At 45.2% G+C, this 16,299-nt stretch overlaps 1 protein-coding gene across 8 annotated transcripts in view; it reads left to right on the top strand.

The window, feature by feature from the left end:
• Positions 1-16,299, top strand: part of LOC112260475 (E3 ubiquitin-protein ligase RNF220) — a 158,064-nt gene that overhangs the window by 116,891 nt on the left and 24,874 nt on the right. For 2 of the 8 annotated variants that reach the window (XM_024435614.2, XM_024435618.2), the window contains exons 4-8: positions 4,220-4,274; positions 9,416-9,511; positions 11,818-11,860; positions 13,489-13,593; positions 15,120-15,241. In XM_024435614.2, coding sequence (XP_024291382.1) covers positions 4,220-4,274; positions 9,416-9,511; positions 11,818-11,860; positions 13,489-13,593; positions 15,120-15,241 — 421 coding nt within the window. Of the gene's footprint in view, positions 1-4,219; positions 4,275-9,415; positions 9,512-11,409; positions 11,659-11,817; positions 11,861-13,488; positions 13,594-15,119; positions 15,242-16,299 lie in introns of those variants that run through there. The other 6 variants (XM_024435617.2, XM_024435620.2, XM_024435616.2 and 3 more) reach the window with 4 other exon arrangements.

The following is a 16,299-nucleotide window of genomic DNA, read 5'->3' as shown; positions in this document are numbered from 1 at the left end:
TGAAGCTGCAAGAAGCCGCGCTTGCACTCCTTCCCTATCCCGCTATCTCTGTCTTCTTTCATCTCTCCTCTCTCCCTTTCTCCCTCTCCTCACTGTCACCTTACTGTCACTGTGACAACAGCACCTCAATGTTTAATCTCCTTGTTGTCGCTCCCTATATACAGTAGAGACAGCCACCTTAAACAACAAGTCAGCTTTTCTTATTGTTTCTATGGCATTTTGAGGAAATAAAGAGAAAGAATGAAACTCTGGACAATCAGGAGATAGCGAGCATTACACACTGCCAGAGTATGTAGGTAATATTTATTATCTTTGTTTGCTCTTCTCTATTCAAGTTCCTCCTCACACTTTCCCAGACCGCTCTCTTTCCGAGTGTGCAATAGATACAAATACAACTTTTCATTTTGGCTCTTACAACTCTTTAATCAAGTAAGACATGGTGGACGTCCTCTCAACCCTCAGCCACTAACACTGAGAATGAACCCTGGCTGTGACTTCCCTTTGACCTGTTAGTGCCCTACTCCCACTCCACCCCACTCCCTCTCCACTCCCTTGGTGTGTCTCTAGCAGTGTGGCCGGGGTCTCTCATCCAGATTGATAGTGCAGTACATTAGTTACAGTGCTCTAAAAGCAGCAGGCCCTCCTGTACTGTCTGCTGGACCAGAGTGGAGGGATGACATGAGTGTGACACAGCCAGCACAGACACAGATAGAGACACAGCCCAGTTAATGTTGCCTCCCTCCCTGTTACCCTGCCTGCCTGGATGGGGGATTTATGATGGCGGGGAGTGTATTTATTATCTCACAAACAGTACAGAGCCCGTGTGGAGATTTATCCCCTTTCAAGGCCCAGCCCTGATTTGGGTTGGCAGATCAATCACCAGTGCCTCCACAGAGGGGCCAGGGGCGGGGACAAGGCTTATTACCTATGGAAGGAGGCAGGGCGAGTGGTTGAATCTGCCTTCACCTGCCATTCATTACACCAATACAACTATCTCTGGTTGCCTAGCTGACCTGAACCTCAACCAATAGCCACACTCGGATGTTATCACATCAGGAAGATATGTATTTCTTCTTCTGGAGATTTAATTGCAAATCAACTCATCTTTACGTCCTGCTTACCTTGGTTGATATCCTTGGCTTCCTTCTTGAAACACCTTATCTGTGGCCTCCTGTGTGTGGCCACGCCGCCACCCCTCCCCTCTCCAGCTGTCCACTCCGGGGACACGCTCGCCTGCCAAATCACGTTGTTGGATTAGGACCGGGGCAAATTGAATTTCAGTGCCTTGTCAAAGCCGCTCTGCATCTGGGGCTGCGCGTAGGACACAAAGCGAACATGACAAGGGTGACTTTTTTTGTCACTTAGACCCGGCACATCATTTGTGAGGCTCATAAAAATGTATCTGCGTCTCGGTGAAAGGAGGAGATAGGGAGGAGGAGTGAAAGAAGGAAAGACTGAAAGGAGGAGATAGGGAGGAGGAGTGAAAGAAGGAAAGACTGAAAGGAGGAGATAGGGAGGAGGAGTGAAAGAAGGAAAGACTGAAAGGAGGAGATAGGGAGGAGGAGTGAAAGAAGGAAAGACTGAAAGGAGGAGATAGGGAGGAGGAGTGAAAGAAGGAAAGACTGAAAGGAGGAGATAGGGAGGAGGAGTGAAAGAAGGAAAGACTGAAAGGAGGAGATAGGGAGGAGGAGTGAAAGAAGGAAAGACTGAAAGGAGGAGATAGGGAGGAAGAGTGAAAGAAGGAAAGACTGAAAGGAGGAGATAGGGAGGAGGAGTGAAAGAAGGAAAGACTGAAAGGAGGAGATAGGGGAGGAGGAGTGAAAGAAGGAAAGACTGAAAGGAGGAGATAGGGAGGAGGAGTGAAAGAAGGAAAGACTGAAAGGAGGAGATAGGGAGGAGGAGTGAAAGAAGGAAAGACTGAAAGGAGGAGATGGGGAGGAGGAGTGAAAGAAGGAAAGACTGAAAGGAGGAGATAGGGAGGAGGAGTGAAAGAAGGAAAGACTGAAAGGAGGAGATGGGGAGGAGGAGTGAAAGAAGGAAAGACTGAAAGGAGGAGATGGGGAGGAGGAGTGAAAGAAGGAAAGACTGAAAGGAGGAGATGGGGAGGAGGAGTGAAAGAAGGAAAGACTGAAAGGAGGAGATGGGGAGGAGGAGTGAAAGAAGGAAAGACTGAAAGGAGGAGATGGGGAGGAGGAGTGAAAGAAGGAAAGACTGAAAGGAGGAGATAGGGAGGAGGAGTGAAAGAAGGAAAGACTGAAAGGAGGAGATGGGGAGGAGGAGTGAAAGAAGGAAAGACTGAAAGGAGGAGATAGGGAGGAGGAGTGAAAGAAGGAAAGACTGAAAGGAGGAGATAGGGAGGAGGAGTGAAAGAAGGAAAGACTGAAAGGAGGAGATAGGGAGGAGGAGTGAAAGAAGGAAAGACTGAAAGGAGGAGATAGGGAGGAGGAGTGAAAGAAGGAAAGACTGAAAGGAGGAGATGGGGAGGAGGGGTGAAAGAAGGAAAGACTGAAAGGAGGAGATGGGGAGGAGGGGTGAAAGAAGGAAAGACTGAAAGGAGGAGATGGGGAGGAGGAGTGAAAGAAGGAAAGACTGAAAGGAGGAGATGGGGAGGAGGAGTGAAAGAAGGAAAGACTGAAAGGAGGAGATGGGGAGGAGGAGGAAAGAAGGAGATAGGGAGGAGGAGAAAGAAGGAAAGACTGAAAGGAGGAGATAGGGAGGAGGAGTGAAAGAAGGAAAGACTGAAAGGAGGAGATGGGGAGGAGGAGTGAAAGAAGGAAAGACTGAAAGGAGGAGATGGGGAGGAGGAGTGAAAGAAGGAAAGACTGAAAGGAGGAGATAGGGAGGAGGAGTGAAAGAAGGAAAGACTGAAAGGAGGAGATAGGGAGGAGGAGTGAAAGAAGGAAAGACTGAAAGGAGGAGATGGGGAGGAGGAGTGAAAGAAGGAAAGACTGAAAGGAGGAGATAGGGAGGAGGAGTGAAAGAAGGAAAGACTGAAAGGAGGAGATAGGGAGGAGGAGTGAAAGAAGGAAAGACTGAAAGGAGGAGATAGGGAGGAGGAGTGAAAGAAGGAAAGACTGAAAGGAGGAGATGGGGAGGAGGAGTGAAAGAAGGAAAGACTGAAAGGAGGGAGACAAGCTAGACAGGGAAAGTGACCGAGCAGAAAATATGCAGGAAACAAATAGAAAAATGGAAAGAAAGAAGGACTGTATGTCTATGTATGCAGAGGGAGGAGGATGGGGAAGGAGGGATATTAAAGGTCTCAGGGAGAGATCTGATTCGATGTGTCTCTCCCCATTGTCGGCTGATGCTTTTTAAATATTTCTGGCCTTCTAATTAGTCATCTTCAATCCACAATGTCGATGAGTCTGTGATTTGATGTAGCCCCCCCGTTGGTCAGACACCCTACCTCCCTTCCTTTCTCTCTCTTTTATATCCATCCCTCTCTCCTCTCCTCTCCTCCACCTCTTTAATACAATGTTTACAAGCCAGCGCATTGTCCTCAACATATTTCAAAGTCCTAAGTGCGCGGGGCGTTTCACTGACAAATCAAATAACAGCAACATCATTTATTCCCTGCTCCTGCCACTGGCTCAGTGACGGCAGTGAGATAGAAGGAGAGGAGGACAGGAGGAGAGGGGTGGATGGGAGCATCCAAGAGAATGATTACTTCAATAAAAAAATGATATCCCAAATCTGCTTAGCAGTCCTACTTTGAGCTGTAATTGTTTCAAACACAGCATGGCCCAAGGGTGGGCAGATTGAGTGGCACAGAGGGAGCTGGGAGGAGGGGGAGAAAGGGTGGGCGGGTTTGAATCCTGCAGACGATTAAAAGTGTGATTTGTGTTTCTTGGTGACTGAGTGACCGTTTGAGTTGTCCCCTGGGTATTGCATTTTGTCTGAGTGAGTGAGGGGAGAAACAGTGCTGTCTCTCTCTCTCTGTGACTTTAAACAGAGTTGAGTGTTAAAAGAGGGGTGTCATCAGAGGACAGAGGTATCACCTGAATGGATAGAGAGAAGAATATTACTTATATTAGGACAGACACAGAAAACACACACATGCAAAAGGAGAGGGCTTCCTAGAAAGCTATATAACCTCAACAAAACAAAACATTTCTATGTTGTGCAACTCCCATTTGATGGAAACATCCAAACCTACCCATACTGTAAAAATACAGATCCAATAACCTGTTTTAATTGGTCTCTCCCCTTTCTCCTACAGTAAGAACCCATCACACGGACACAAGGACAGCAGTGTGGCTCCAGGAACTCCTAAGGTAAGAGGACTTCGGAGACTTTCATGATAAACCAGCAGAACCTCTCCCATACTCCATAGCCCCAATAAGACCATTATCGTCCACTGACCAGCTCCCAGTCCAGGCTCTCCCTCACAACTATTGAGGCCTTATTAGGCTAATGTACTTCAGAAAATCAGCAGAGCTCATCAAGGTCCTCTGGAAGGAAGGGTATTAAGCTACTACTGTCTGTACCGGGAGTCTAGCCCAGTGGACATGCTCCAGCAGGCAGGGGAGAGAGGAAAGGAAGAAGCGGCCATAGATGCACTTCCTATGGTTTCATGACTGTCTGAGTCCTCATTAAAGAACAGTTCCAAGATACCCTGGACAGCAGTTTCTGTGTGCCCCCAATAAGAACCAAAGGATATGGGGACAAAGGACTGTACAATCAATAACTTAAAAAGGGACTCTAACTGGGTCTAACTCCTCGGTACAATGCAGTGTTTCAAAGTGTTCACTTTGAGACACCTTCCAAGCCACATTGCATTCCTGTATTCTGTTGAAATAGGGTATGTCTCTCTTATGTCACGTTAATAAGAGGTTTCATTAATGTTCTCCCAATGCTGCCACATTTAGCTGTGACAGCAAGGGGCATGTGGATCAGTGGATGTGTTGAGTGAAGGGAGAGCAAGAAAGTGAGAGAGTGAGAAAGTGAGAGAGAGAGAGCGAGAGAGAGAGTGAATGAGATGAGTTTTTCTGTAGTCTGGAGCAGGGCCAAGCAGAGCCAGCCACAGTTGGCACAGAGGGAGAGATTGATTGTCTCTCTGCCATTAAAGGTACGATTTGCTGATGGCATGTGTCCCTGTGGAGGGTAAAGATGCTATGAAGGATGTCTGTCTGTAATGATCACTGTACCTGTCTGGTAAAAGGGGACCTTTAATATCATCAATATCTCCAAAGACACACGCTTTAATGTGCTCAACAGTTTTTCCTCTACTCTTCATTCAACTGCCATTTCGGAGGACATTTACTGGGTTGAGATGAAATGGATGAACTTCATAAAAATATATAATGGAGATTTTTATTTGATGTATTAGGATCCCCATTAGCCGACGCCAATGGCGACAGCTAGTCTTACTTGGGTCCAACCGACACAACGAAAAAGACAATACAGACTTTACAATTTGCATACATTTATAAACATGAACATGTAGTGTGTGTGTGTGTGTGTGTGTGTGTGTGTGTGTGTGTGTGTGTGTGTGTGTGTGTGTGTGTGTGTGTGTGTGTGTGTGTGTGTGTGTCTATCAGTTATCACGTCAGTACATACACACAACAAGTAGGTCACATGGGAGAGGCATGGTGCCGTGAAATGTTGCTTTATATGTTTTTTGAAACCAGGTTTGTTGTTAACTTGCGCTATGTAAAATGGGAGTTCCATGCACTCATGGCTCTGTATAATACTATACGTTTCCTTGATTTTGTTCTGGACCTGTGGACTGTGAAAAGACCCCTGGTTGCATGTCTGGTGGGGTACGTGTGTGTGTCAGTGCTGTGTGTAAGCTGACTTTCAAACAATTTGGAATTTCCAATACATTGTTTCTTATAAAAAAAAGTCAGTCTTTCCTCAACTGTCAGCAAAGAGAGACTGGCATGCATAGTATTAATATTAAACCTCTGATTACAATGAATAGCAAGACATACCACTCTTTTCTGGGCAGCTGCAGCTTAACTAGGTATTTCTTTGCAGAACTTGACCATATGACTGGACAATAATCAAGCTAAGATAAAACTAGAGCCTGCAGGACTTTTGGGGTGTGGTGTCAAAAAGGCAGATAATCTCTTTATTACGGACAGACCTCTTCCCATTTTTTACAACTATTGAATCTATATGTTTCGACCATGACAGTTTACAATCTAAGGTAACACCAAGTAATTTAGTCTCCTGAACTTGATCAACAACCAACCACACCATTCATTACTAGGTTCAGCTGAGGTCTAGAACTTAGGGAATAATTTGTATCAAATACAGTGCTCTTAGTTTTAGAGATGTTCAGTTTATTACTGGCCACCCATTTCAAAACAGTCTGCAACTCTTTGTAAGGGTTTCAGTGACTTCATTAGATGTGGTTGCTGATGTGTATATGGTTTAATCATCAATATACATGTACACACATGCTTTGTTTAATGCCAGTGGCAGGTCATTGGTAAAAATTGAAGAGAGTAGAGGGCATAGAGAGCTTCCCTGTGGTAGACCCCACTTTACATGTTTGACATTAGAGAAGCTTCCATTAAAGAAAACCCTCTGAGTTCTGTTAGATATAGTATATATCTCTGAATCCACAATATGGCAGAGGTAAAAAAGCCATAATACATACATTTCCTCAACAACAGGCTATGTATGGTCAATAATATCAAAGGATGCACTGAAATCTAAAAGTACAGCTCCAACAGTCTTCTTACTTTCAATTTCTTTCAACCAATTATCATTCATTTGTGTCAGTGGAATATTTTGAGTGCCCCTCTCTATAAGCATGCTGAACGTTTGTTGTTCATTTGTTTACAGAGAAATAGCATTGTATTTGGTCAAACACATTTTTTTTGCAACAGTTTGCTAAGAGCTGGTAACAAGATGATAGGTCTGCTGTTAGAACCAGTAAAGGCCACTTTACCACTCTCGGGTAGCAGACTGACTTTGGCTTCCCTCCAGGCCTGAGGACAAAGACTTTCCTCTAGGCTCAGATATAAGATATGACAGATAGGAGTGGCTATAGAGTCAGCTACCATCCTCAGTAGCTTTCCATCGAAGTTGTCAATGCCAGGAGGTTTGACATTATTGATTGATAACAATAATCTTTCCACGTCCCCTAAACTAACTTTACAAAATTTAACTTTCAATGCTTTCTTTCATTATTCATTTTTTTAATGCATGAGTACGATGGCTCACTGTTTGTTGTTGGCATTTCCTGCCTTAGTTTGGCCACTTTGCCAATGAAGGAATCATTAAAATAATTGCCAACATTAAATTGTTTTGTGATGAGTAAGTCATCTGATTTGATGAAAGATGGAGTTAAATTTGTCTTTGTGCCCATAATTTCATTTAAAGTACTCCAATATTTTTTTCCATCAATCTTTATATCATTGATCTTGGCTTCATAATACAGTTTCTTCATCTTATTGTTGAGTTTAGTCACATAATTTCTCCATTTGCAGTAAGTCAGCCAGTCAGATGTGCAGCCAGACTTACTAGCCGCTCCTTTTGCCTCATCTCTTTCAACCATACAGTTTTTAAAATTCCTCATCAATCCATGGAGCCTTAACAGTTCTAACAGTCAGTTTCTTAACAGGTTCATGTTTATCAATAATTGGAAGAAGCAATTTCATAACTTGATCAAGTGCAGCGCCTGGATGCTCCTTATTAATCACATCAGACCAACAAATATGTTTAACATCATCCACTTAAGACTCACAGCAAAATCTTTTGTATGATCTCTTATACACTATTTTAGGCCCAGCTGTTGGAACGTTGGCTCTCCTGGATATAGCCACAATATTGTGATCACTGCATCCAATGGGTACGGATACAGCTTTAGAACAAAGTTCTACAATATTAGTAAATCAATACATCATGTGGATGATCTTGTTCCTGTAGTGTTTGTAAACACCCTGGTAGGTTGATTAATAACCTGAACCAGATTACAGGCACTGGTTACAATGAGGAAGCGTCCTCTTGAGAGGACAGCTTGATGAAAACCAGTCAATATTCAGGCCCCCAAGAAAGTAGACCTCTCTATTTACATACACGATCAAGCATTTCACACATATTATTTAGATACTGACTGTTAGCACTTGGTGGCCTATAGCAACACCCCATAGGAAAAGCCTTTAGATGTATCAGGTGAAACTGCAACCACAACACTTCAATAACACTTGACATAAGATCTTCTCTAAGAGATTGGAGACAGATGTGGTACTGTAGTAACAGCACACATTACAAAGTATTATGTAAGCCTGCAGACTCACCGCTCCTCACTACTACTTTCTGGTAGGGCCTGATTCAGAGTCAGAGACAGAGGCTACGGGAGAGTCAGAGACAGGGGCTAGGGGAGAGTCAGACACGGGCTGGGGGAACAGGAGTCATCGTGGTTAGGTGAGGAGAGTGGGAACAGGGAACGAACAGGGACCGGGGTGAAGGGAACAGAACAGGCCATCTGAGCGAGGCGTGACTGAGCATTCCCCAGTAGGTGCTTAGTATTCCGCCACACCATGTGAAAAATGAAGAGGCTGGTTGAGGATCACAGGGGCTGTTGCTTCATGTGAACACTCTGCCTTCCAGACCTTCCAGACCTTCCAGACGAGCCTACTGGTTCTAAAGGGGATTAACCTTTCCCGCTTCACACATGCCTCCCGCCCCCTCTCAACCACGCTATCGCCATAGCAACTCCTTGCCAGCCCCGTGCCTCTTAATTCTCGGGGCCAGGGGGCAACTGGACGGCGAGTCGAGATGAAGCGAGCGGCACATGCTAACTAACATGGCACCTTCTGTATCTAACACTGACATTAATCTGTATATTAGTCAACACACTATTACACTTAAGTAGAATTACAAGTTGATGTCAGGGGCTTGTGCTAATTGACACATTTGCAACTAGTCCAGTTGAAACAAATGAATAAAAGACAACACACAAATATTTCCCAAGCTCAACGCCTCTGAAGCTACACAAATAAAAAGCAGTTACCCGACCTTGCAGTCCTGAAGGATAAAAAGCCATACACAATGCTTAATTTACTAGGGGCACTGGGGGTCTGCCGTTTCTCACATATTAATATTAGATTATAGTTGTCGGCCACTTAAGCCCCTGCTCTCTCCTCTCTCCTTGATTAATAGGAACACATTGTAAATACAAATATTTCATAGCAGCCTCGTAAAGAGCTGGATCTCTGTCAACTCTTCCCCGTAAAGTCAGCACTATTTCCCCTTCCACACCCTTTTCCTCTTGTTCATTTGAGAAATGAACTCAATTAAGTTTGTCAGTGGGTCAGGACTGTAATGTCGGAAGCTCGTCTGAGTCTTTCAGAGAAGGTTTATAGATGACTGTAATGTTGGTGAGTGTCCTCCTCTCCTCCACTGCAGCATGCCCCTCTTCTCTTCCTCTCACAATAACTGTCTTGATCTTTCTCCTCAGTCCATGCTGTTGTCGGTGCACATCAAACGCGAGGGAGAGTCACCGGTGGTCTCCCCTCTTTCCTCTGAAGATGCCCACCACTCCGACAGATACCAGGTGAGCTGGGCTAGGTTCCAAATGGCACCCTTTGCCCTATTTAGTGCACTACGTTTGACCAGAGCCCTGGTTAAAAGTAGTACTCTGTGTAGGGAATAGGTTGCCATTTAGGACCCTGCCAGGATGCTGCTCTTTGCCCACATATGTAGCATCATAATCCCATCATCATATCCTGTCATATGACAGGAAAAATCTATAAAACCCACTATGAAACCTACTCCTGGAAAAATAACAGGACAGGCAATGTAAGGACAACGTGCAAAAAAAGTCCCCTGCTCTCTGTTAGAGGTTAAACATTAGGCAAACTCACAGGTGTCACCATGGCGATGGTGAAAGACAACAAGGTAATAATTTGTTGTTTTAGTGTTGAACACACAACATTGACTCAGCCAATCATCTCGCTATCATGGAGTGGATCAGAGAGTCAATAGAGGTCCTAGTCTCCATCAGGAATCAGCCAAGCCGCCTACCTCTATCCTACCTGGTTGTGCCCCCCAAATGGCATCGGAGCCCATCTATCCTCAGACTATCTCTGGTAAAGATTTGCCCAGCCTGTAATGTGTTTCCCTGTTCAGATAGGTAATCATCCATAGTTTACCTCAAGCTATGCTCTTATGCTCCCTAAGTCCGGATGGTATCTCTTCTGGTCTACAGCATCCTTGACATGTTTTCCACCTCATTCTGCTGGAGGCCTCACAACTGCAGTTTGCACCCCAAATGACACCCTACTCCCTACACCGGGCCTTACTTTTGATCAGACCCCAATGGGCCCTGGTCAAAAGTAGTGCACTACAGTATATAGGGAATAGGGTGCTATTTAGGTCGCATGCGTACAGAAGATTAGTTGGGATTTAACTTACTCATACAGCACAGTGTTTTAATCAAAGCTATAATGTAGCTTATATACCATACTTTTTTTTCTCTCAAAATGTAGTATTTCAAACTCATATGGCAATGATCTATTATTTAGGTTAAGTGGTTTTCTCCCTTATACCATAAAGTCATATCCATACATTGACAGGCCTATTAAAGGGGCAGTGGTTAAAGTATATATTTTCATTAGTAAAGCTGCTGCTGAAATCATTTCATACAAATGATTAAGTAAATGGAGACCCCAACCTCCCTTGAAATTTTAGATTTTTGTTATTTTTCCTCATCATGTAATTGTGTAAGCCATTTAGATAGCTTGCGTCCCAAAAGGCACCCTATTCCCTGAATAGTGCTTTATATTTCAGCAGAGCACTATGAGCCCTGGTCGAAAGTAGTGCACTAAATAGGGAATAGGGTGCCATTTGGGAAGCATACACAGTGGATCAACATATCATAGTGCAGGTTGGATATGAGCATGACTTAAGTGTCAGTGTAAGAGGCCTGTCTGGTATATGATGGACGATCCACTCGGCAGGAGTTTGAATTTGTGACCACACTCTGTGCCCGTGTCAATGAGTGAACATCCATCCATTGCCCTGACTGGCCCTGCTAGTGTCAGCACATAGCCTACACACTCTGGAAGAGAGGGGAGAAGAAAGATAGGTGGTCCCACTTAACCCATATCTTAGTGGTATTCACAATCACTGATCATGCCTGTCAGTTTCAAACAAGTTTAGATGGGGAGAATTCATAGCTCATTTCTTATGTCACTTTGATATGAGATTGTACAAAATTATGAAACACTTATTTTCAGAAAATGAAATAAAACGTTTGTACTATTTGTATTGACTCCAAAAAAAAATATGTTTAGATATGATGCATACAACTTTTTTACCCCACAAATTACTTGACAAACTTGAAATGTCATATTAAGTCAACTTCCATTGAAGCCAGCCTCTGTATTACGTATTGCTGCTATCTAGTGGCCAACGGTGGTAGGAGACCAGACGTCCTCTGAACTTTCACTCCTGTGTTGGTCACATGACACAAGCCAAGCCAACATGGCGACGGCAATGAACAGAGTAGCTTTGTAGGCGGCACATTCAATCCTTTGGCATCCGTATAAAATTATTGACACAAAATTGTATTAATGGTGCGGTCTAGTACCAGGAGACCTATATGATATACGTGAACAAGTGAGTTTTGTCGGCTTGAAAAGGCTTTGACCAAAACTTACCGACCCTGTTATGGAAGACACGATACAGCCTAAAAGAGAAGTAGGTTTTTGTTTACTATTAAGATGTAACTTGCAGGGCACACTGTAGAATCCAAAGCAATCCGCCCATGCACTGCTACTAATGTATCCATTAACATTATACATGCAAAGGTCCATATCTAATGCATATTTTGTGTGATTCCTTTCTTCCTACCTGCAGACATTTTTACGAGTGCGAGCTAATAGGCAAACGCGATTGAATGGTATGTAAACATTTCATTTTTCCTTTGAAAGTTCAATACTTTTCATAAGCATCTTACACTTTTATATTTTTCTTAAAGGTAATTTATTTATTTCTAACTGCATTTCTGGTACAACATCCTGTAGAATTACAGCATATCTATATATATATATTAATGAAGGTATCATGATCTCATCTGCAACTTCACAAAGCCTACTTGTATGGATTGACATGATTAGAGCCTATTTTTTAAAATTTAACTAAGCAAGTCAGTTAAAGAACAAATTCTTATTCACAATGAAGGCCTACCAAAAGGCAAAAGGCCTCCTGCGGGGACAGGGGATTAAAAATATAGGTCGAAACACACATGAAGAGACAACACAGCACTACATAAAGAGAGACCTAAGACAACAACAGCATGGCAGCAACACAACATGGTAGCAGCTTCATTATCTTGGTGAAAATGTTACAATAATGTTCGGAAATAATGCCACTGTTGGCTTGTGACAAGATTCAATCATTTCTATTTAGGATATTTCCTAAAATAAGTTATTTCCCTATCAAATAATATTCTATTCATATTTATTAAGTACCTTATGATTATGTTCTAAAACAGTTTTATTTGATACCTTTTCAATACACTACTGAAAATATCACCTGCACTACAGTTGGAATTGTCAATACAAGTTGAAGCAGCAACTGGCGACGCGAAAGTGCATCTTCAGTATGGTGACCAGATTTAGCAAATGAAACATTTTATTTAGTTATGTAGCTGCGTGCGAAAATTAGAATTTTGTACGGAACTACCAATTTTTCTCTCTTAGCCCTTTCAAATACTTATAAATGAACACAGAAATGTATTAACCCGCCTCAGGCTAGGATTACAAAATCTAGTCATTTTAGAAAGTCACCAACGGTCGGTAGCATATGCTGTTGGATGCACTTTATGGCCATGGTTGTTCATGCGGTGGTTACAGTATATTACCGATCAAACATTATCATGAGGTCTGAGGCAAGGCAATGGGAGCAAACAAGTTTGGTACAGGGACAGACAACATTTTCTACATGCAAATCTGATTGGATACACTGTTTTGATTATTGAAATATCAGCCTCAATTTAGCTTCCAGAGTTGCTTTATTCTTTCTGAGGGCTAATCGGGGACATTTCCAGGGACAGGCTGTCGCTGGAAATCGGGGACGTCTGGTCACCCTAATATTCAGAGTGGGAATACAGAGTCATGGGTCTGAATGGACCAACCGACAGAGAGAGTCGGAGTCTGTGGGACCTTGACCAGGCACATTGGCCATGAGTGAGGTGTCAATCTGTCCTGTTTGGTTGGATTGTGATGGGTGTGACCCCTGCATCTATATCACACATTATGGCTAAGTATAGCCAGAGGACCATGTTGAACACAGCCCTTGCTGACAGCCCCTTCACACTGTGGACCAGCTTCAGGTTGTAGCCTACATTACAGCTACAGAGCCAGGCCTGCCCCTTGTTGACCCACTGAGTGTGATAGCAGGGCTGGCTGGTGGGAGGGTCGGGAGCCCTGGCTGCCCCTGTGTGTCTCCCTCCCTGCTTTTCCCTTGACCTAGCGCCTACACGAGCAGAGGATCTATTAACCCTTGACCTTCTTGATATGTTAACAGTCGATGACCTCTGCTGGTGCAGGCGCTACGCCAAGGAAAGTGTCAAAAGTGCTCCCCTTGGACTGCACAACGGAGCCCCCCTTGCCCCCTGCTGCATTCGCCACGGTAAGAGCCTGCCCCCCGTCCCCTCCTCAACACCCCAGCTAGCTTATTGCAGGCCCAGGCTCCCTCCATGCCTCCATTGACATTTAGCGTACGCTCGCCTCGGTAGCAGCCTCAGTGCTGAAAGGAAACGGTGCCGACTTTGTTTAAACTCAAGCCTCCATTAATGTCTATTACCTCTCATGTGGAACCTGAATGATTCTTGGGGGGGCTTGTGCCGTGCCTAATTAATCGTCCCTTTCTCTCAGCGTTTAATGACGCCCTCCTCGATTACCATCAGCCGTTCCCTGGCCTGGGAGAGAAAATATGAGGAGTTGTCCCAATCTCCCTGGAGTTATGGCGCGTTGTCCCTCCTCCTCTCGCCGTCCCTCTTCAGGTCCCCCTTGGCCCCTTTCGCAATCACAGCCACCTAAAGATTAATGTCCCCGCACGCCATTTGCAGTTAAGAAAAGCCGACAAAGACTTACGGCGCAATGGCTGCTGTTCTGCTGTGTTAAATTTCTAATTATGTGGGGGGGTCGTGACTAGAGAGAGATAGACGTGGAAGGATTGTTCATTTCAGTCACGTGACCTAGACCTACAGTAGACCATCTTTACCTGTCATCCTGGAGAAAGAGGAGGAACCTTCTAGGTTTAGGCATCTTCCTAAAACACTGTTTGGACCTATGAAGAGAATAGATTGCCCTCTCTTTTTGTCCTGTCAATGTGTGAGAACATGTGGGGGTAATAGACCATAGTTGTGGCACCGTGGATGGTTCTCCTGAAACAGTGTTCCCATGAAGAGTAGATTGCCCCCTCTCTTTGTCCTGTCAATGTGTTATAGGCCTAACATTAGCGGGTAGACTCATGACATTAGAGTATTTGTGGCACTGAGGATGGTTGTCATGACGGCCTCCCCGCCCGCTTTTGTAATTCCTGATCTTCTGGTACCAGACTAAACGCTGTGGCGTCGTCTAGGAGACCTGTGGCGCAACGATTCCCCTCCACTCCGCTGACCCACGTTATTCCCAGCAAGGCAGCAAACTTTTCTGACATGTTGTGAATGCCAACAGCGTTCACTGCTGATCTTCTGCCAAGCAGAGGAGAGCGCCACGTCGTACACAGCTGGAGGACAGAGGAGGTAGAAAACTCCCAATAGCCTACCATGAATTTACTTTGTGTTTTTGGTCCATGTTGCCATATTAAAAGGTTGCCTCTGTCACACTTTCTGCTGGGCTGTATTGCCTGCTATGAGCCTGGTTATCCACACGGGTTTAATATGATCAAACGACTCATTATATTAGATTCTAATCAAGAACATTCCGTTCATTCTATTTTCATTGGATTGTGTCCTTTTTTGCTGCATTTCAACCAATCATGTCATTGTAGCCGCATGGCTGTCTGCCGAAGTCGATGGACTTTTTTTTTCACCTACCGATGTGATATTTCAGGGCAGAACTTAAAACAGAGAAATACAAAAACAAGTCTCAGATTTCCCTGTATTTCCCCATGTTTCTAAACACCTCTTCCCCTGTTTCTTTGTGTTTCAGCCCGGATTGGGAAGATGAAGCGCCGGAAGCCAGAGGATGGGCAGGTATGTCCACTGTGCAGCGCGCCGCTGGCAGGGACAGAGGAGGAGATGAGTAGGCATGTGGAACAATGTCTGTTCAAGGTAGCCTCACGTCCATACCCGTTCCCCCATAGCCTCAGGCCCCTCAGTCCTCCAGTCAACCAGTCACCTCTCTCTAGTCACTGGTCACCACCACGCTATCTAGTATCTATCAACTCCCTACTCCCTTTCTTTCCCCTAGACTTGACACAACATAGACATGACAAAGACTCAGAACACATAGACACATTGTCTGACAGCCTCTTCTTTTAGTTGTTCACCAAACACTGAACCTGGACTTCTCCAGTCTTAAAGAAAGAGCTTTCCTCTGCTTTCTGCTGGTAATAACATCTTAGTCATATCTTAGTAGCAGTTAGATGCTCAACTGAAGCGTCCAGGGGAAAGAATCATTAGTCTAGGCAAATACCTCTCTCCTGTCGTATGGTCCGCCCACCTCTCTCCTGTCGAATGGTCCGCCCACCTCTCTCCTGTCGAATGGTCCGCCCACCTCTCTCCTGTCGAATGGTCCGCCCACCTCTCTCCTGTCGAATGGTCCGCCCACCTCTCTCCTGTCGAATGGTCCGCCCACCTCTCTCCTGTCCGCCCACCTCTCTCCTGTCGAATGGTCCGCCCACCTCTCTCCTGTCGAATGGTCCGCCCACCTCTCTCCTGTCGAATGGTCCGCCCACCTCTCTCCTGTCGAATGGTGGTCCGCCCACCTCTCTCCTGTCGAATGGTCCGCCCACCCCACTCCTGTCGAATGGTCCGCCCACCCCTCTCCTGTCGAATGGTCCGCCCACCCCCACCTCTCCTGTCGAATGGTCCACCCACCCTCTCTCCTGTCGAATGGTCCGCCCACCCTCTCTCCTGTCGAATGGTCCGCCCACCCCTCTCCTGTCGAATGGTCCGCCCACCCTTCTCCTGTCGAATGGTCCGCCCACCCCTCTCCTGTCGAATGGTCCGCCCACCCCTCTCCTGTCGAATGGTCCGCCCACCCCTCTCCTGTCGAATGGTCCGCCCACCCCTCTCCTGTCGAATGGTCCGCCCACCCCTCTCCTGTCGAATGGTCCGCCCACCCTTCTCCTGTCGAATGGTCCGCCCACCCCTCTCCTGTCGAATGG

Source organism: Oncorhynchus tshawytscha, linkage group LG10, assembly GCF_018296145.1.
Source record: "Oncorhynchus tshawytscha isolate Ot180627B linkage group LG10, Otsh_v2.0, whole genome shotgun sequence".
Taxonomy (NCBI): domain Eukaryota; kingdom Metazoa; phylum Chordata; class Actinopteri; order Salmoniformes; family Salmonidae; genus Oncorhynchus; species Oncorhynchus tshawytscha.
Note: the sequence above shows the minus strand (reverse complement) of the source record. Positions and strands in the feature narration are given on the sequence as shown.